The sequence below is a fragment of the Haliotis rubra genome, unplaced genomic scaffold, assembly GCF_003918875.1.
Source record: "Haliotis rubra isolate DU_JTF1 unplaced genomic scaffold, ASM391887v1 Scf54, whole genome shotgun sequence".
NCBI lineage: Eukaryota > Metazoa > Mollusca > Gastropoda > Lepetellida > Haliotidae > Haliotis > Haliotis rubra.
The window spans coordinates 2,823,999-2,846,559 of NW_025767235.1; the positions used below are offsets into that span (position 1 = coordinate 2,823,999).

The following is a 22,561-nucleotide window of genomic DNA, read 5'->3' on the forward strand; positions in this document are numbered from 1 at the left end:
CCAAAGTCAAGTTTATAATGATTCGGTAAGTCAAGACTGCGTCAGCTCTAGGTAATAAACCATTGTTATTTTTTAATACGTAGTTTTTGAAAAAAAATAAATGTATTTCTAAGGATAAATGCCTGTTGGCCAGACAGCCACGCTCGTGTCAACAGTCACGGTAAATTGTATAACGTCGCGCACCTGCTTTTAGTGTACGCCACCTGTAACCACATAACCACTTCCAGAATGAGGGCGATATACCAATATATATCATTTTACAAACATCTGACTACGTGATATTAGGGGAGAAATGTTGATGAAACATCTCCCAATGCTTCACATAATGTGCATGTGGAAGGGCTCGATCATATACATTGGTATATATGTTGTGACATGCACGCACTTGGACAGGCATGTAAGGCGAGGTATACAGTGAAGGCTTTGTGTAGCAAAGGCCCTATTAAAGGTTGTTACAAACGCCGATCCAAGAGTGGCTAGGAACAAGTGGCAAATATGACTCGAGGCATTAGACCCTCACTTATTTGTCTGATAATTTCATGATACCTATTACCCTGCAACACATACGCACGCTGACTCAGTTTCGCGCAGGGCACTTACTTCAACATATAGTCGTAGACTAGAAAATGGATACAGTACCGATCTCAATGTCGTCTCTCTTTACCGAGGGATCAATAGTTACCGATAGTAAATTATATTTATGGTCCCTAAACTCTTATTTGGTAGACTGCTAGCTAAGACATTAATATGTGTATCAAAATAGCAGTTAATGGTCACCTTTGGGTGGTTTTAAGGTTCGTCTAGTAGATTGTAGCATGGGAACACCATCATCGAATGGCCAATATGCAACGATTAAAGCCTTAACACGTTTTACATAAAATAAGATATTATGTTGAATAACCATCCAATGTATCATGGATTCGCTCCCACAAATGCTGGGTTCTGTTAATAAATACCTTTCAAAATATATCTATACACGTTTTAATATATCTATACACATTTTAAAATGTTCACGGGTATCAGCGCTAATCCCACCAAGCCAGTGGAGTGTAATGGGTATATGGGCAAAATATGCTTGTTTCTGTGGACTGCGAACGTTTAATAAATTCTGTTATTACCCACGTGGTCAACGTATGGGAAGTTGCATACTAATCTCGTACGTCACACGAGTGTCGTATCGCGTTGACCTGTGTCGTAACGACTTGACCTGAGATTCTAACGATTTGATTGGATAACCGATGACCTCTCAATTAGGCCACATTCTGACCTTACTATTTTTTCATTCATAACAAACACGTGAATCCATTCATTCTACAACTTAAATGCATTGTGGGAATGTAAACATCGCGAACGTTGCCGTGTCGCTGTTTAATTGTGAGCCGAACTGAGACATTATACCCGTCGAAAAACGTAAACGCAATGTTTCCACCAGTGATGTTAGCCGAATGAAGCAACTGCAAACCAAGAAACGGGGTGCTACGGAGTAGTTTACTGTAGGAGGCTGTACGAGGCGATGACAACTGACATGCATCGTGACGTCGGTTACCAAGGCAGTGACGTCATTACAGTGACGTCATGCAAATATTGTACTACAGTGCAAAACTCTTCTGCAACCTCTTTATGAAACCGGTTTCGGTTTGAAACCAAAATATTAACAAAAATACGCTATTTTGTCAATTTAATGCATGTAAGACGTGGGTAATAAATAAAATACCACACTTGGTCTCATTACATACGAATTAAACTCGTGACCTTCCTATGTTATCTGACCTCACTTTCGCTCGGTCAGATACCATAGGAAGGACACTCGTTTCGTATAATTCGTATGTAATGAGACCTCGTGTAGTATTCTCTATATACACCACTCGCACAGGTTCAGGGAGAGGAATGTATGTATGGCAATTGACGATACAAAATGTACCGTCTCTGCTCTAGTGTTAACAACATAGCGATTGTGTTCAATGAGTTTTAAGCCTATATATGTCAATAATTTATACATTCATGTATGGTGTGGTTCTTACTGCACATCCCTTATACCATATACATAAAATAAATGTGAATAACCTATAGATACCCTTTACAGGTTCATATATATGAAACTAATGTCGCACTGTTCTGTAAGTGTTCTTAGAGAACGATGAGTTTGTCTTATGACGTTGTAGAGTGGCCATAGTAGAGCGTTAGAAAAGCCATGTTATAGAGCTTAGGACAGTGGACTGTTACACAGCTTAAGGCGATAATGTCAGGGCGTTCGAATGTGCGTTACGGTGGCCATGTGAGTGCGATAGAGTCAATGTTAGCTGCCATGTTAGAGTGTTGGATAGTGTGAGAGATTTACTGAAGTAAAGTATATTAATTACAGTTATACTTTTGTCATATTGTGTTACTATCAGGACGAGATTCAAACACACGGGTCTCCAGTTGTAAGACTGATTTACAACATTAAGAAACATGTAGTTGTATTTGCCTATAATACCTGGTGATCGAAACAATTTTAAAGATGGGATGGACTTACAGTGAACACACAATGAGTAAAACTGTACTTAAACGGGTTTGGTATAGATGGTTGCACACTGTAGTGATAAACAGAAAATATCACACCTATCGTTTAACATTCCATATATGTTGGTATCATCCACTAGCCTGACTGCCTGCATAATCCTACAACGATATTTTTGTGAAATATGTCGTCAGAAGATTTTATGGGTCATCCTAGGCGAATGCTATGGAGCGGAATTTTACAATTCCTTAAATGGTGGTCGCATTAAATTGTAAAAAATCGATTAGTCTATATCAGTCAGCTCCTTGGAAAGTGAAATTATGTCAGCACCTATCTAAGCTCAACGTGAAATGCAATATCATTTTGCCATACATAAGAGCGTATGTGCACAGAATCAATACTCTGATACAAGTACTCAACATTATATAAGAAGATTTGTGTAAAACATGGCAGATAAGTGGCAGTAGACACACGATAAATTATTCAATATGGATTTGCCGGAAATAACGATTTTAGGAGAAAACGAATCAATGTGCGAATTTTTCACAGATTTCCTTCCTGCGTATGTAATGTTACGCCAATGACTTGAGGTGCCGAGTTGTCAAGATGATGGAAAAATGGGATGCCTATTTTTGGAAACAAGGTCAACAGACGGTGGTCACATAATGCGCGGTAGCTTGTTTCCTTGAGGGTCACGTGACTTTTCAATCCAATCACTATTTATAGATTGTTTATCTGTAAACAATTTGTTTGTTTGCGCCGTGCCGAGCCAGGGGAGAACCCCATACATGAAGATGAACAGAAGGAAGCCATGTTGAAAGGAAAGATGGAGAGAAAAGAACAATGAGGTGAATTTGATTGCGGATTGACGCCGGAGGTACTCATTAACGCTCTCGGAGACATATTTGAGGCGTGCGAGACACGCCGTGCAGTGATTCGCGGGTCGATTGGAGACGGTCGGGCACGAGTGCTCCGTGGAAACTGAAACTTTACCCTGTCTACCCATCGTGAAGTGGATTGTTCTGATCGGTGACGGTGAGTAAGTGGCCCATACCAGGTCGGGGTATATTTGTAATCCACTCTACTTGAAGCTTATTTTCGTTGTTGATATGTTTCACTGAAGTCTCAACATGCTTACTTAACTACAATATCGCCATTTTAGTTAAGCAATGCCTGGCTTGGCCTACTTTCCGATTTGAAGCAAGTGCCCGAAAGGTGGATTCCGCGCTATGAATAACGTGTGAAATCTAATCTTAGAACGGAGATTCCCCCGTGAAAATCCACGTATTTTTGCTTTATTATCGACTTATTTAACTACTTAACAAGTCAGAATTACACTGGAGCAAGTTTAGATTTGAATCGCCCTGGATCGCGTCTTGCTCGAACGTTCTGGTCGTTTATCTGATTCATTGCACAACAAAAGATCAGCGCATGTTTGTGTTGATATGTGAAATATATGTCAATAACTACCGGTAAATATACAGTTATTTGTAGATTTTAGGTAGTAAAGACATTAAGGAATGGTTTGAGAATATGGAATAGGTCAATGGTCGCACAGGACACCTCACCCAAATCAGTTAATTTTATTAATCTGTTAATTTTCCGGTGTTAGAAAAGGTCATGGTGTTAGTAGCCTCGTTCTGGATTTGTCTATTTTTAGCAGTGACCGGCAAACGAAGGGAAACACCACTGCATTCTTAGATCAGTAGGCCCATTTGTAATGGAATAATATTGTTATTTCAACATCAAGTGGAATCGTAAACATTTTTATTTTAATAATCGAAGTTCATTCTTATAATTTATGTGACTTTATGACTGAATGCGTCTATATTTTACATGAAGGATGCTTAAACGTGGGGAGGGGCTTTCCCTTTTCCAAAGCAATGCATTTCTTTGTTTGATTTTGTTGGTGTTGATTATATTTCAGTATTATTACGGTTATTTCTACTTTTTAGTTTTGTACTCTGTTGTTTTAATTACATACTGGTTATTTGTAGGCTCCTAATTTAATTAAGTTGATGAAGAAATGGGGTGTCATAAGTAATACTTTCAATATTTCACAGGGGTTCTTAGTTTTATATCTCAACATTCCATGGATGTGGCTTAATATCCCATAGTTGTTAATACATTAGCTGTTTCATTTACAAAAACTGGGAATCATAGGATTAAAGTTCCGTTCTTTTTTAACATTTTAGGAAATTGACTTGCACTCATCAGTACAGTAGTGGCATATATGTCCATACAATACTGATGATGATGATGGTGATTGGTGTCTTATTATATCATTGTTATCCTTGCAGGTCATGGATGCAGGTGAAACTAGTGAAACGAAGGATGCTGATCAAACGTAAGTGGTATATTTTAGCTGGTATTGTTATTTCATGTATTGCATGTCATAATATAAAGGTCGGCGATGTATTGAAGTATGTATACATACTCACAGATATCTCTCTGAAATAACTGCACCTGCAATCCCCCTCATGCAGTATGCAACACCTCATGGGAATAATTTAGGTTAAGTTAGGTATCACCTTTTCTGCTTCTAATTTATTGATGATTGTCATTTTGCTTTACCTTTTTGAAGGACTGGTGTTTTGCTTTACAACCTTAAAAATCTAGGCTGTCTTTGAGCATTTTCATTTTCTTTTAATATACAAGAACAAGCCCTCATTTGAATTTGTAAACGCCTTACCTCTTTGTTAACTGTAATTTTTAAAGTCATCTGATAGAGCAAAGAAGCGATTAAAGTATGAGAGTCATACCCCAAGACTACATATGTCCAGCATGCCCCGTGAAATTTGATAACATCAATATACAGAATCATCTGGTCTGAGACCGGCTTTACATTAATGCTGGGGTGATATTTATAGCCCACATTTAGCATAAGTGCTGAAAAAGTATGGGCTGATAGAATAGATGATTTGGGGCCAATTTGTCCGTATCAGATAATGTTAATGTCAAGATATCTCTATATGTGTTAGATGTAGGTCAGTCATGCCAAAAAGGTTGACACACTTTAATACTGATGTGACAGTTCTGAACTGGGTGTCATGTGAGATCTAGTCACACTGATGACATGTTTTCTCTGACAGAGAGGAGACTGAGGCCTGTGTCCCTGATCATGATGTGAAAGAAAAGGACACGGTGGAGACAAGTCGGAAGCGATCATCGCCAGACGATGAAGATGAAGACGAGGACGAGGAGCAGATGCCAGAGAAGAGGTTTGTTTTCCCCCAGAAGCTGCACATACATTTCCTATGTAGATCATGAATATGTATTCACTCAGTTGTGTCATCAGTAAATCAAGAAAATCAAGGTGCAATGCACATCCTTGTTTCAAATTGTAAAGGAAACACCAGTGTCCTGCTCTGCTGCTATTGTGTTTTTTAATCTTGAGCCACCTTAAGCATTGCCAAATCTTAAATGCAACAGTGCACCGTATTTCCCCCTTCTCAACATGGCACAAATTAGACTAGGGTTGGCTAAAAAGATCAATATTTGGAAATATCATCTATAAGAAAAATTATTAATGATTATTGATAGGAAAATAGTGTCAATGATAATACCATACCTACAATTTTGTGATAAAGTAAAGTTTAAATTTACTCAAACTTTGGTATTTATTCATGGGCTGCTTGTAAATTATGTTCAGGATGCTCTTTTGTTAGTCCCACATGGGTACAATGTGTGAAGCCCATTTCTGGTGTTCCCTGTCGTGATGTTGCTGGAATATTGCTAAAAGCGGCATAAAACCAAACTCAGTCAGTCAGTCAGTCAGTCTTTTGTTAGTAATAGGGTGAGCTGGCTAAGGCGCCAGGCTAGTGATCCAGCGAGGTTGAGGTGTCAGGATCGAGCCCACCTGTGACCGGGTGTAAAAACCTTGGAGTCAACTTTGTGTGCACTCTTTCAGTGTTGTCACAACCCCTAGTGTACAGTTCACAACCCTGTGCACTTGAAAGAACCCACGAATCCGTGGTATATGACCAGATGGTGGCCACATGAATACGTGCAAACACCTAGTTGCTGGTACAGTAACGTGCAGTGAACTTGGACAAGGTACTGTGACTATGTGTCCCAGTCCATCCAGCTGTGAATGAGTACCTCATTAGGATGAGAAAGCCAAAATAACTTGGTGCGCCTAGTGGCTGCAAGAGTTATATACTCCCCAGGGAGTTGAGATTGATAATACGATGTGCCGTTGAGATTGACATCCAATGATCGAGGAAAAATACGAGCACCTTGAGCATACACTAGTTGCCTGGATATGTGCGCTATGTAAATATCCTATAATAAAAAATATCCTATACTAATAATAATAATAATACTGTAAACGTAATATATATCGCGCAGGTTTTATTTTCGTGCAAAATATTTTACAGCGAAAATTTATACACAGCGAATAAACCTTTCATTCATTCACTCTACCCACGCCTCTGAGTTGTTACCATAACACATCAAGTTTGAAGACAGATATCTACGGGAATCTTAAAATGACGACTGATAGTAGCATAAAGAATCATACTTAACTGTTGCTGTAATGGATTTCCCAAATCATGTCCGACATGTTCTATTTTGACCAATCATAGTGACAGATGGTTTGATACAAAATGGATTACCATGAAACTACTCGGAAAGAAATAATACAGCAGTATTTTATTTATTTATTAAGATTTTATTTATATTTATTCGTGCATATCACGAAATGAAATCACAAAGTCTGGATGTCCAGGTGCCTTGGGGTTAGGTGCTTTCTTTAACCACATTCGCAATGCCATTGTCAGAATCGAAACATAAGACTGAAGTGTTTTTCATCTCTTTATATAGTATACTAGTACCATCACGATATCTCACTTCCAAAGAACTTAATACTTCCGTGAGTAAACGTATTAGTATATATAATCGCGCATGTAGGGATTTCCTGTGACTAAGCAATACACGCCGCCTGACAGGTTAAGCCACTCTGGTTGTTTCATTGCTATTAGTGGCGGCCTAAGAGACAGCTGGCAGTTCCGGCAATTACTGATTGTGCGAATAATTGACGTGGTCTAAACTGTCAATTCCGTGAAATTTGCACCAAGTGAAAAAAAAAGTATGTTTACAGTAATCTATGCTTAAACATGTCACCACTCACCAATGGTGTGAAATATATTCATTTCTTTCAGACTATTTTGTTTTAATTTTTGCTTAAAGTTACCTCTCTGATATTTATCGATAATCGATTGATATTGAGTTACTGGTTTTCAATCTCTACAATCTAATTCGATAGCCAGCCCTATTTCTTTGAGTGGCATATTTTGAAGTTGGAGAGTCAGATAAGGACACATTTTATGGATAAACAACTCGTTATCCAGGTGATGCAAAGTTTCGATACAGATTCTTGTATCATACTTGCTTGACAACGATATAAGAATCTGTATCAAAGCGTCACATCACCTGAATAAAGAAGTTGCTCATCCATAAAGTTTGTCCTTATAGGCCAGCCCTACATTAACCATTAACATTGGGGTTATCACATGGACCCCGTGATTTTCCTGCTTAATTTTAATGTCTGCATATCATGATATCTAGTCAAATGCGCAATGCATTATCTGTCTGACTATGTTCCACTTCCAGTGACCTTAAATATCTAAAAGTGAAAGACATTATAAGTGGAGACTTTGACTTGTGGAGATTCCGGGGCAGAGTAGCTTTTACATGCCCATGTTTACTGACTGAAGTGTACAGTGACCTGCATGTGTCCATGACCCTCCCCCGCTGCCATAGATTGGGGCTCAGGGTATTAGTAATAACCATACTGGAGGTTTTGCTTGGCTTCCTGGTATTGTTATATATAGCAGGAATGTTCCAACAGTGGCAACATACACCCACCTACTTGCAGAATAATGTTAGCTGTTTCTAGTTTCAACAGCAAATTTTAGTCTTTGGGGAATAACATCAGAACTTACGATTTTAAACAGAAATCTCAAAAAACTGTCGGAATTATTTTCATGTCCCCAAGGCATACTTTTCTCCACTCCAACTATCTGCACTTAACTGACTTTTCTTTTCAAAAGAAACAATTTTGATTAACTTAGGACTATCGCCAACAGCTTCCCTGTTATGTTTTTTGCATCATCAGCTTGGAATTGCATCAATTAATTGCATAAATCATTGGTTTCATTCACAACTATCCACTTCAGTACTTCAGCATAATGTTGTCAAGTAAAGCAGAACAATCTATGCAAGTGAGACATTCTTAAATCTTAAATTGACTTTACCCATGAAGACTCGCTGACTTGGTTGACACATGTCATCGGTTCCCAGTTATGTAGATCAATGCTCATGCCGTTGATTATTGGATTGTCTGGTCCAGACTTGATTATTTATAGACCGCTGCCATATAGCTGGAATATTGCTGAGTGCTGTGTAAAACTCAACTCACTCACTCACTCACTCACTCACCAACTTTTCCATAAAACTTTCGGTGCAGTCAAACTAGAGTTTGACGTGTGAAGTGTTGTCAAACTCGTGTTGTTCAGAAACAACCAATCGCAGTCAACGGAATTGTCACGTGACCGCAACGATAGCGACATGGTGCTGAAATGACACGAATGGTTGACAGCATGTGTTTGATGTGTGAAAATGTGAGTTTGACAACTATTAAAATTTCAACATGTGTTGTGAAACTTAAGTTTGCCATGTGAAGACCGCTTAACAGAACCCAACACTGTTGCATGAACTTACTGACATGCTCACTGACTATAAGTGTGGTTAAACATATTGCTTTGCAGTTGTGTCAGTGGCATTCGTGAAGACAACCGCAAATGTCATTAAGGTTTCGTATAGAGAAAACAAAACATTTACAAAACATGATCTCTCTTTACAAGCAGTGTTCTTGCTTGGGCCTTGTATTCACATGGGTGTTCACTTGAAGCTGACATGTCTTAACAAACATTGTGTGTAATAGGTGCAAACTTCTCTTGACAAACATGGTCAGAAATTTGGGCTGGCATATCTCAATTATAAAGGTGTGAATTCATATGGTTATTTGAAAATGCAAGGATGCCAAGCAATGTTATAGTTGGTCAAAATTTTCAGTGCATTGAAACAACTGGAACAGTTGGACAGTATCCGCTTATAAATCCTTATGAGTTCACCCATTTCTCATCATCATCATCATCATCATCATCATCATCACCGTCATCTCATCTGATTATCTCACAAGAGCTCTTAAACCGTCTGCAACGCATGTGCTTCAATGCTTATAAATGGCTCTGAACTTTAAAGTTTTAACCCTCGTCTACCAGTGCATACCACTGCTCCAGCCTATCTCAAAGAACTGTTCAAACCATATGAGTTCACAAAATGGAAGTTGAAATCCTATGGTTTTCGTTCCTTTTCTCGATGAACTGGAATGATCATCATCATCATGTTTCAAATCAAATCACCTATGTTTTAAAATGACTCCTAAATTCATCTTAATCCCTGTCATTTTTGTTCATTACAAACAAGTAGTCAGTATTTAGTATGAATGTCAAGGGGTCCTTGTCACAAGAATATACTCTGGTTTACTCCACAGGAGTAACAATTGTATTTGGTTCAGAACATGAACAATGTCCTGGCAACTTGTGGCTTGCTTTGCTTGATTTCAGTGGCTATAACTGACATCCTATCATATTCCCGGGACTTGAAATGTTAATTATTACGATTTTAAGAACATAAGAAGCAACACTTGCATTCAGTGTGACCCTGTTGTCACCTTCCCAAAGTTAAAGATTTAGGTGACATCGTAGAATCAAATGCTATAGCAGCAAATCTCAAGAACCACAGGATCCTAGTTTGCTACAAGGACTGTAAACAGTGCAAGTATTACAGGCCCGAAGATGGGTCTCATCAATCATCCATGTTAGTTGTTAGAATTATCTGAAATACATGTACAGTATATGACCTTGATGGCAGAGTCATTAAAGTGGTTCATGTGCCTTGATAGAATTAACCATTGACATTATCTACAGGTTGCCTGGATACCACTGGTACACCACCTCTGATGTTAAAAAACACACTCACCGAGTCATTAAAATGCTATTTTGACAGTTATGTGATTGCTTTCTTTTGTTTTTCAGGGCCAGATTGGGGGACAAAGATTCTGCAGAGGCAATAGAAACTACTAGTGACCCAAAGAAGGAAGATATCTCAGAAAATCCTGACGAAGATGTGGTTACTCCATCTGATAAAGACACAGATATTGCTACCAACAAAAATGATAAAGCAGCATCTCCAGATCAGGATGTAAATCCTGGTGAAGAATCATCAAAAGACAAAGATATTGCCAAAACTGAAAGTCCTCAACCAGTTGATGTTGACATGACTGAGCCAAAGAAAACAGATGAAAATGATGAAAAGGAGGAAACAGACAAAAGCAGTGCTAACAAACAAGGTGATAGTGAGCCTTCAAAGGTGGAGCCTGTCAAGGAAGTTGTGGAAGATCTAACGGTTAAAGTGAATAATTCTGTGAAACATTCTGAGGCTCAAAGATTCACAGATTCTCCAGCCCAGAATGGGAATGATGATACCTCCACAGTGAAGTCAGATGATAGTGAGAAAGAAAATATTCGGATACCAGAGAATCCTGTAGATTTGAGTGCACCAAAGAAAAGTGGGTCAGATGTTATTACATTGTCTGATGATGAAGATGAGGATGCTAAGATGCCAAATGGAATAGTATTTAAAGAACCAACAGAGGAGGAACTGAGGCACAGGCGCAGGCTTATAAAAAGACTGCAGGCTGAACTACGCAATGAAGAAGCTAAACTGGTCTTATTGAAGAAATTAAGACAAAGCCAATTGTCCCACCAGCTTCAAGATCATCCACCGGAACGTACAAAGCCTCCCAGCTCTAGCAGACAGAGCAACAGTGGACCACCACCTCTTGTCAGGGGTGGACAGCAGAGTTCTTCCTCCAAGATGGTGCCACACAATGGTCATGGACCACCAATGAGAGGACAACAAATCTCTCAGTCCTCTCGCTCCCAGATGCATGGACCTCCACCTTTAGTCATGGCCCCCAGAATTGGCAACAGTCACAGTCATCTGATGACTCACGGCATGAGGGGAGGTATGGTACCAGGAGGAACTCCTCCAAGTCTGATTTCTGGGTTCCGTAGCATGTCGCAGCAGCAGGCCCATAGACAGAGGGAGCAGCAGCAACAGCAACAACAGCAACAGCAACAACAGCAGGAAGAGGTGCAGACACCAGCTCAGAGACAGGCAGCAGCCAAACTGGCTCTACGTAAGCAGCTAGAGAAGACATTGCTGCAGATACCACCTCCCAAACCACCACCACCAGAGATGAACTTCATTCCCAGCCTGTCCTGCCCTGATTTTGTTTTGTTGCTGGGTTTAGAAGAAGTGGTTAATTACATCATTGATTCTCAGCTGATTGCCCGGGGAGAGAAGAACCCTGATGAGAAGTTTGTGTGTAACCCCTTCTCATGTGTGCAGTGTAACTCCGACTTCACTCCAGTCTGGGAAAAGAGAGAAGCCAGGTTCTAAAAATGTTATCTGTGAACACTGTGTTACATCCAACCAGAAGAAGGCATTGAAGCAGGAACACACAAATCGTTTGAAGAGTGCCTTTGTTAAAGCACTGCAACAGGAACAAGAGATCGAACGGATGCAGGCTCAGAGTGTGAATGAGCCCCCGTCACCGAGGTCAAGCACAACCACCACTGCCTCAACTCCTGTGTCTACAACACCACTAGGTCTAGTGTCCAGTTCTGCCATGGGTCTCTCCACAAACTCGCCAATGAACCTCACACCCTCCTACAAGCCTAGTCAGGAGCAGTTGCGACAGCACCAGAATTTCATCCAGGCTCATCAAGCCCAGCTAAGAGCAGGACAGCCTCTTGGACTACAACCCTTTGGACACCGCGGACCTTTCCCGTACCAGATCCCATTCACCAAACCTTCTGACCTACAACGACAATACTTGCTGGACCTCATACCTCGAGGAGGAGCCATGTCATGGAAATCATGAAGATGATACGTTATTTATTGATAGAAGATGTTCTCAGAACAAACGAAAATGACAAATCAGTAACATCAATCATGAATCAATGACAATAACTTCAAAGAAGTTTATGACTAAAGGCAGATTGTCTGCAACTTGTAGAAAAATTCCATTCAGATATAATTCTGTTGTGACGTAGCACTAATAATCATGGACGTGTGTGTGTGTTGAAATTACTTGCTGCTTAAAACAGACATCATCATTTGTAGTTACTCTCAAGGTATATATATATATCACTGACAGGGTACCACAGGATTACTTGAGACTCGGCTGATGGATATCAGGTACCCTGCATCGTCACTCACTGTCCTTTGTCAAATCATGCTTTCATAGTGAATTCACCGTAATAACTGTAGTGGACTTGGCCAAGCTCTGGGACAGTAACCGTCTGTAATTCATCACATAATTCTGGTGTTGTTCAGCTCACCTTGTGTCATGGGACTGGAAGCAGGAACCCGTCTACTCATATTGTACAAGCCTGTATATGACATTATCAAAGTGAATATGTTATTTATGCTGTGTTTGTGGCCACTGTTCCTGCCGGCATTTGGTGATATGTTTAATAAGCAATGTTGGACTCCCAACTTCTTGGGGCTACAGATCCTGATTTCTTATGTTTTTGGAGCTGGGGCGATTCACTTGAATAATGGAAGTTTGTGATATATACAAGATGACTTGATTGTATCGGAAGGATTTAATTATGCAAATTCACCCTGGTTATGAAATCGATTGATGGCAATAGATTCACTGATGATAGATTCATCCAAAAAGACACGTTTGTTTTCTTTTTTCATCTTACATATTTAGTAACTTGTGTAAGTTTGGATAGTTTGTTTGTCATCTTGTTTGGAAGTTTTAACCGGTGATATGTGTGAGCTGATTCTGGTACTTCAAGGCATCACATGTTATCTATCGTGTGTACACTGCTTACTTTGTTATAAGAAACAAGTATGTTCATTTAAGGTGATGTTTGGTTTATGGCATCTTCTGTTGACAATGCCATCTGATCAGGAACCTTGTTATCGACTTGTATTTAGTTGATGACATTGGCGCCTTTTCAGACACCAGCTTGATTTCAAACATACCAACTTAGCTGAAGCTAATATGTTTGTGGGTGATAATGCAAGGATCCTGCCAGGGTTGACCTGGAGCCCCTGTGTTGTAGCTATCTAAACCCTGGATATATGGAAGAGAACCTCCAATCTAGGTTCAGGCAGTGTATAGCCTTCATGACAGCATCTTTAGCTTGAATGTATCATTATGCCATAGATTTGGGTGTCATAATCATAAGTGCTTGCTCCTAAATCAAATATTATTTTCGGTCATTTATTAGAAAACACAATCTTCAACTATATACCGACATGTTTGTGAGTGTGCTATAGAACTGTATTCAAGAGCACTGCTGTATCCAAACCTCTTTATAACAGTTTTGTGCAACTGGAACAGTTTGACTTCCAGTGGTGTAATGGTATTTTTATCATAAAAGAATCACTGTCCAATCCTTTCTTAAGGTTATTCAGCAGTTGCTGCAGCTGAGAAACCAGCCCACCGACATTGTCCATGATATATGAACTTTGAAGTCACAGCAAATTGTTACCTTAATGTTTTGGTAGTTAAACAGTTTCAGCAGAGGACAGTTCCCTTTCCTACCAGTGCTAAACCTACAGTAACCTAAAACTGTTTCTCTGACCTGCAGGAGAAGCTAGTTTGCGATTTACAGTGATTGTCTGGGGCCATGTCTGCCAGTCTGTTTTTCGATCAAAACAGTAGGACTTCATGTATATGCAGCTTGATGTTTACGTGGCATTATGTCATACAGTGAATCCTTAGCACTACAAGACATTTTCAGGTTTATCATGATTTACCTAATTGGTTTATCAATCATCTGATGATTCATAACAGTTTCAATATTTATTGCGAAAACACAGAAACTACATGTATCTCACATTCATATATTGAAAATAATACTCATCCAGTGCTTTGAAATATTTTCCTAACTGCTTCAAGGTCTAGGGCACACACCATATGCTGAGTCATCACTCAAGCAGTAATTTGTTGTAAATAGATTGTGAGAGTAAAAACTAATCCTAGATTTACTCCCAAACTGTCAATTTCCATCCCTTCTTTAGGCAGATCTACAACTTGCGTCTACATGGTTAAACATTATCACTGAGCTGAGGCTATGTATATCATCTGCTTAAGCTCTGACCTTGACTGCAATCAAATTCAAATCTATCATCCTGTTGAAGCTTAACTTTGATAAATCAGTTGGTTAACCAGTGTCATGATCTTTATTGTTACACGGCAAGACTCTCATAGTGAATGGGTGAATCGTACCAGCTCTGTTGATTTTGTTGTGATGAGTCTTCCTGCCCCAGCAGTGCAGGGTTGTCAGTTGATGAAGATGTGTGTATACGTCGGCCACTGCGCCGTCACAGCAGGGTGGTTGGTGCAGAATATCAGTATGCACTTGCAGTTCTGCACAATGTTCGTAGCTAAGATGGTGAATAAACCTATTTCTTGCACATGGGTGTTGATGTTTTTTGCTCAGGTGTTGTATGTAACAGTCTCACATTGTGGGATCTTGGTGTGAATAGGTCACCAGCAATGCTGAGCATGTGAGGCAACTAAATGGATTGGATGGGCAGGCTCTGATATATGTGTTTTTTGTTAAAGCAATGTGGGATGTTATCCATTATATGAATCCCTGCATAAACTGGAGTAGTTGTCACCATCTGTGGCTTAAATAGTGATGCCTAAGACATTACACAAACAAACTGACAGGTTCAGCCTATGTTGTATAATCTGGACATGTGTCAGCTAATTCACCACCTTTATGAAAAAGGCACGTCTTCATGTAAGTGATCTAATCTTGAACAGCATGTTAAACCCTATTTCACTTCAATCCAACTGGAAAAAAGTGCTTTTTAATGTGTGTGACAGCATTCCATTCTTGCTGTATTTGCAACCAGGAATACACTAACATAACTTGCTTAAGGCACTTCATAGGTCTGTATGGATGCTTTCACTCAATGTCATTTGATGTCACATCATGGAACATACCATTATTACCAAGAACTGCAAGAATTCATGTTTCATTTATAAAACAATTTCAGTGAACACTGACTATACAAGATCAACAAATTATTTATCATTCCCAGCAATTTTAGTACCTACCCTTTGTTTACTAATAAGACAAGTATGAAAAAAAAGCTTGTTAATCTCAATCTTAAAATAAACAAGAGGAAGCTCTGGCAATCAACAAAGGGTTTACACAGCTCGATGACATAATATTACCATAAACACTAAACCTGAGATGAAATTGGGTTCAGTGACCTTTACAAGAAAGGTTTCACACAAATAATAATTTTGAAGTGTGTGGCCGCTTTCACCTGACAGTACTTTGTCCAGATTATGCAAGCCTACCATGCAGCAGTCTAACATGGTGACCCCACTCCGATTCATTATACAGACTAAAGCCTACCAGTCCTAGTGTTCCCCACTTATTGCCGATCACCAGGCAGGGTTACAATAAGTGCCATGTTTTGTATGGGGCGGTGGGGTAGCCCAGTGGTTAAAGCATTCGTTCATCATGCAGAAGATCTTGGTTCGATTCCCCACATGTGTACAATGTGTGTAGCCCATTTCTGGTGTCTCCCACCTTTATATTGCTGGAATATTGCTAAAAGTGGCGTAAAACTAAAACCCACTCACTCTCTTTGTATGACAATACCAGATCAAGCAAACAATGTTCTCGCGGTATTCCACTTTCTTTGTGCTCTATTCAAGACACCAAGGTCATATTTTTCAGAAGTAATTTGAACATTTGATTGACTTCATTAAAGGTTCTCTGCATGATTTGCATGTTGTACATTTATTTCTTCATTTTCTGCCATAAAATGAAGAGTTGGATATAGAATAACCCACTCACAATACTCCAAAAGCTGCACCATTGATTCTCACTCAGGATGGATAAGTTCTTCACACCCAGTGAGCATTCCGGTTACTCGCCAACCTAGTCTGGTTGAAAGAGGTGACCAAACTGGTAATCAGACACAACGACTGGAAGGTTGCGTGTCATCGTACCATGATACTGTCAGTCATAATCACAAGATTTGAGTGTGTTGTTTAACAACAAACTGTACACAGAGACAGATTTGGAAGTGAAAGCTGGAGTTTAAGCAGATTGTACTTCCTTCAATGAAGGTCCATCCCTGTACCACATACTTATCATCAGCTATAACATTCCTTCAATGAAGGTCCATCCCTGTACCACATACTTATCATCAGCTATAAGCTATAACATTCCTTCAATGAAGGTCCATCCCTGTATCACATACTTATCATCAGCTATAACATTCCTTCAATGAAGGTCCATCCCTGTATCACATACTTATCATCAGCTATAACATTCCTTCAATGAAGGTCCATCCCTGTATCACATACTTATCATCAGCTATAACATTCCTTCAATGAAGGTCCATCCCTGTATCACATACTTATCATCAGCTATAACATTCTTTCAATGAAGGTCCATCCCTGTATCACATACTTATCAGCTATAACATTTCTTCAACGAAGGTCCATCCCTGTATCACATACTAAGGTCAGCTATAACATTCCTTCAACGAAGGTCCATCCCTGTACCACATACTTATCATCAGCTATAACATTCCTTCAATGAAGGTCCATCCCTGTATCACATACCTATTATCAGCTATAACTGTTTACGCAGTGGAATTACTAAAAGAAATTTTGAACGTGAAACGTGAAAAAACGTGCTTAACTAAATGGTAAATAAACAACGTTCTTGCCAATTGGACCACCAAACTAAATATACTGAACAACAAAAGTTTAGCACATTTTTGTAACATTTATATACAAAAGAATGATATGAGACAAAATACTGAAATTTGGCCGAAACGTGAACACATGATGACACACTTGAGTGCCATCAAACTTTACTCGATTGTTGGACCGTTGTAAAAACCAGGATGGTGCACGTGCATATTGTGTTTATGCCCATCGGCAGAAAAATCATGCAAACTGGGGTGTATAAAAGGGTTGACATGACACACTGGAGCTTCAGTGTACAAAAACCGCAAAGAATTGTTCAGTTTGAAGCATGGGTCGTCGGCTTGGAATGCCAGAAATTCAACGCAACGAAGCCCTCGGATTGAACGCAATGAAGCCCTACGTGCTGGCCATCAAGTAAGAGACGTCGACAGGCACTTCCAAGTGCATTACAGCACAATTATTCGTCTGCGGCAACGGGTCCAACAAACTGGCCAAGTTAGAGACCGACCAAGGTCAGGAAGGCCTCGTTCTACCACCCCACGGGAAGACCGCCACATTGTGACGTCATCACGACGACACAGGTTAACAAGCGCCCCACGTCTGGCCAACGAGCTGCGACAAGCTACGGGTACACACATTCCCCTCCAGACAGTCCGTAGGCGTCTCCATGCAGCAGGCCTACGTGCCCGACGTCCGGTTGTATTTGAATGAACGATTGAGGTGGGCGCAGATCCATCAACGGTCGCGACAACAACAGTGGAACCAAACATTATTCAGTGATTAATCACGCTTCTGTGTGGAGTTTGCGGACGGTAGAGCTCGGGTATGGCGGAGAAGAGAGGAAAGCTATGACGCCGCCAACGTCATTGAACGGGACCGCTACTGTTTAGGTAGCGTGATCGTGTGGGCTAGTATCCACTTGAACGGGAAAACAGACTTGGTTGTAGTCGCTGGAAGGCTCAATGCTCAGCGCTACTGTGACGAAATCATCACACCAACCGTCATTCCATTCGTGCAGAATCAGCCACAGTTCCTGTTCCAGCAGGACAATGCACGACCCTATACTGCAAGATTGACCACGCAGCTCTTGCAGGCATCCAACATCCGGGTACTAGACTATCCTGCAAGATCACCAGACCTGTCCCCTATCGAGCATGCGTGGGACCTCCTTGGCAGACCATCCCAATATGGTGAACAGCCATCGACTTGAGCAGGCCCTGCGGCAAGAGTGGAACAACATCACAGTCGTCGAGATCCACACCCTCATTCGCAGTATGCGACGACGATGCACAGCCGTCATTCACGCACGTGGAGCCCACACACGCTATTAACTCGTTTTTGTCATTTGGAACGTTTCACCCTTACCCTACAATGTGTAACGTCAGCTTGACGTCCTGGATTGAACACGTCTTTTGACACTTCCATTGTGCGGTCAAATGGTCACTCTATTTCTGTGCGTGATGAATTATAGCATCAAGTGTTACTTGTTGAAAATTAAATACAATTTCCACAAATGTGCTATACTTTTGTAGTTTAGTATATGATACGTTTTCTAAACTACATGAACTAAATAAGCTATCTGATAAGATACACAACTATAATACTAAATTGTTTAGTATCTATACTATGCCCGAATATGGCAAACTATTTGTGTAATCTACGACCAGTACGAGTCTCACTGATCACAATTGTCGACCATCCACCAAGCCGTCAGAAACACATGTGCTCGACCCTGCACATGCAGAAAGTGACTGCTAGAGGCGTTACGGTTGCGTTTTGATGCAACGTTCATGGTTCTTGTAAAGATGTGTTTTGGCTATGTTTTTTCACCTATCAGATATCAAAACCAAAGAAACTAACTTTCTCTCCAGAACATATCCCCCTTTGCTGACAAGACCCTGGTCTTTCAGAGAGACATCTATTTACATCTAATTACACTAAATGTTGTGTAGAGTTGTACTGAACTTGAAATGTACACGATGTTCATCCTATTCTGGATTCCACTCCAGTGGACAAAGCTTGGTAACAGGTCTAGTCAACACCGATTGCCCCACTTGAAGATCCAGTACTCTGACATGTCCATCTTTGTTTGGATATATCTTGGTGATTCTACATAGCGGCCAGCTTCCTCGTGGAGATTCAGGACTAACAACAATGACAACGTCATTTATTTTTAAGTCCTTACGTGTAGCTTGCCATTTCTTGCGGACATTGAGAGTGGGTAACCACTCTTTCATCCAACTTTTCCATATATGCCTCAGTAACTCCTGCACACGCCTCCAACATTTACGAGGATTGAAGTCTTGTAGGTCTTCCTCAGGTGCAAAGGGGCCACCACATTGACCATGTAGAAAATGGTTTGGTGTAAGAGGCACAACATCACTGGGATGTGCGCTCTGATATGTCAGAGGTCGAGAGTTTAACAAAGCTTCTGCCCCTACAAAGGCGGTCATCAGTTCCTCGTCTGATATATCACCAGAACTAAGAACAGCATAGATTGCTCTTTTGGCTGATTTAATCAAAGATTCGAAAGTTCCACCAAAATGTGGAGCATGTGGTGGATTAAACTTCCACACGACTTTTCTGCTTGCAAAAGAAGCTTTTAGATCGTCTCCATCAAGTTCAAGTTCCTCTGTCTAAGTTCCTTGACGGCTCCCACAAAGTTAGTGCCGTTATCAGAGATGACTTCATTTGGCATTCCTCTTCTGTGTGTCATACGAGAGAAAGCGTCTCAGGAACATCTAACCCAGAGTCTGTGTCTAAACCGAAAGCTATCTCCAGGTGTACCGCTCGAGTTGATAGACACGTGAATAAACACAAATACCGTTTCTGCCGACTTTTCCCCGACCTTGCTTTGTTAGAAAGGGACCAGCAAAGTCTACACCTGTCTGAGCAAAGGGTCTCATGGAACATCTAACCCTGACACTTGGTAAATGTGCCCTTATCTGTGTAGCAGGCTTGGTTTTCTGACGTCTACACGAAGCACACTCATGTTCCCAACTACGAATCTCTTCACGAGCTGCTATAATCCAAAACCTACTTGACAATGCAGCCAATGTGTAATTGGTTCCCATATGACAACAGACTTCATGGAATTGTTTCACGATCAGCTTTGTTACCCAGTGAGCTCTAGGAAGTATGACTGGAAAACGCAATTCATAGGAAAGATCCTCAGCATATCTGAGTCTACCGCCTGATCTGATCAGTCCAGAATCGTCTAAAAATGGATGTAAACCCAATAATTTGCTAGAGTTAGGAAGCTGTATTCCTTTGGTCACAGCTGCGTATTCCTCAGAAAATGCTTCCTTTTGAGCGTTCAAAAGAACTAGTGTTTCAGCATCTTGAATCTCATCGGCATCAAGCTCACCAGACTTCCTAGTTTCTCCAGAAGAAACATTGTGAACGAACCGAAGTATCCAGGCAGTAACTCTGCACAATCTCCTCCAATCTGAATATCTTGAAGGGTCCAAGTGCCTGGTCATCACTGTAGCAGCTTTACATCTTACCATTGTAATATCTGACTGACATCCCTTGCTTCTTTCTAAGTTTTCATCAACTTTCAAGTTCCTTTGATTTGGCCACTCCTTCTCATCTTGTTTTATAAACTCTGGACCTTTAAGCCATTCCTTTCTATTTAAGATTTCAACGTGTGCTCCTCTTGTGAGAATATCAGCAGCATTCTGCTTGGTTGGGACATATTTCCACTGACTTGGGTGAGTATTGTCCTGTATGAACCCAACTCTGTTTGCAACAAAAGGTTTAAAGTTTCTGCTTTGATTTTTAATCCAACATAAGACATTTTCACTGTCTGACCACAACTTTACTGATTTTGGAGAAACAGCAAGAGCCTCTGTGACAATCAGTGTTAGTCGTACACCAAGAACAGCTGCAAGCAGTTCCAACCTAGGAATGCTCATTGCTTTTAGCGGGGCAACTCTGCTTTTGGATGCTACTAGAGTGCTAGACCTGCTTTGACTGGGGAGGTTACTTACACAGTAGAAGACTGCACCAAATGCTTCTTGAGAAGCGTCTACGAATACATGCAACTGCTGGTCAATTGCAGCTTGATTTAAACCTATGTTTCTCGGAAATCTGAGAGAAGAAATCAGCTGCACTTCATTGTACCACTTCCATGTTTTTGCTTCGAGATAAGGATTCATTTTCTCATCCAATCCGAGCCCAGCAAGCCATATTTGCTGGAGTAAGATGTTTGCTCTCACAACGAATGGTGCTAGTAATCCTAACGGATCGAAAACCTTGGCAATTTCTCTGAGAAATGATTTCTCTGTCACTGTGAGCAATTTGTTTTTTGAACTACAACCAAAGTTAAATTCGTCAGCTTCAGCACACCAGACAAGTCCTAAGGCTTTGACTGATGGCGATTCATCTGTCAATATGCTAATTTCCTGCAGCCTGTCTTCCGCTGGAATTTCATTCAGAACATTCTTTGAATTTGACAGCCATTTTCTGGCGTGCATACCTGCTGTTCCCCAAAAGTTCATCAGCTGGTTGTAAAGTTCTAATGCATCAATGTTAGTTTGAACAGAATCTATGCTATCGTCCATGTAAGTTGATTTAACAACTGCCGTAGACGCCATAGTCAAGTCTGTTTCATGTAATTTTGCGTGCTCCTGTGTGATGTTTAGCCAGAAAGGGTGGACAGTTTATCCCAAACACTACTCGAGAGAATTCATAAACAGCAGGAGGTTTGACCTGATCATTTGATCGCCAGAGAAACCTGAAGTATGGACGGTCACGCTCCGCAATCTCTATTTGCAAATACATTTCTGCGACGTCACAGATGAGTCCAACTGGATACCTTCTAAATCTCAAAAGTATCTCAAACAGATCATTTTGCATCTTGGGACCCTGGTGTATAACATTTAAGGGAAATTCCACTACATTTAGCAGATGCGTCAAATACCAACCTGACTTTTGTTGTTGACCTGTCCATATTCACCACTGGAAAATGAGGTAAGTACCATTTCGATTTACTGATTTCTTCCTCTGGAACTTTTCTGATGTAATTCTTTTCAAGGTACTTATCTATGACATCTTCATATGCTGCTAATATTGCATCATTTTTTGACAATTTCTTCTCTGTATGTTTCAAACGTTTCAATGCCATCTCATAATTGTCTGGCAACATTTCAGGATCCAATTTCCAAGCAATGCCTACTTTATATCGCTCATTTGTGTAGCTAAGGGACGTGTTA

General features: G+C 40.4%; 1 protein-coding gene across 1 annotated transcript; it reads left to right on the top strand.

Annotated features, from left to right (window-relative positions):
• The first annotated feature begins 4,170 nt into the window (after nucleotides 1-4,170).
• LOC124253399 (transcriptional repressor p66-alpha-like) lies at nucleotides 4,171-15,073 on the top strand. Its single transcript, XM_046687155.1, is given in 5 exon segments — nucleotides 4,171-4,205; nucleotides 4,801-4,847; nucleotides 5,593-5,721; nucleotides 10,603-12,007; nucleotides 12,009-15,073. Coding segments are annotated over 4 exon segments (2,085 nt in total). The 5' UTR covers nucleotides 4,171-4,205; nucleotides 4,801-4,803; the 3' UTR covers nucleotides 12,516-15,073.
• Nucleotides 15,074-22,561: the final 7,488 nt, after the last annotated feature.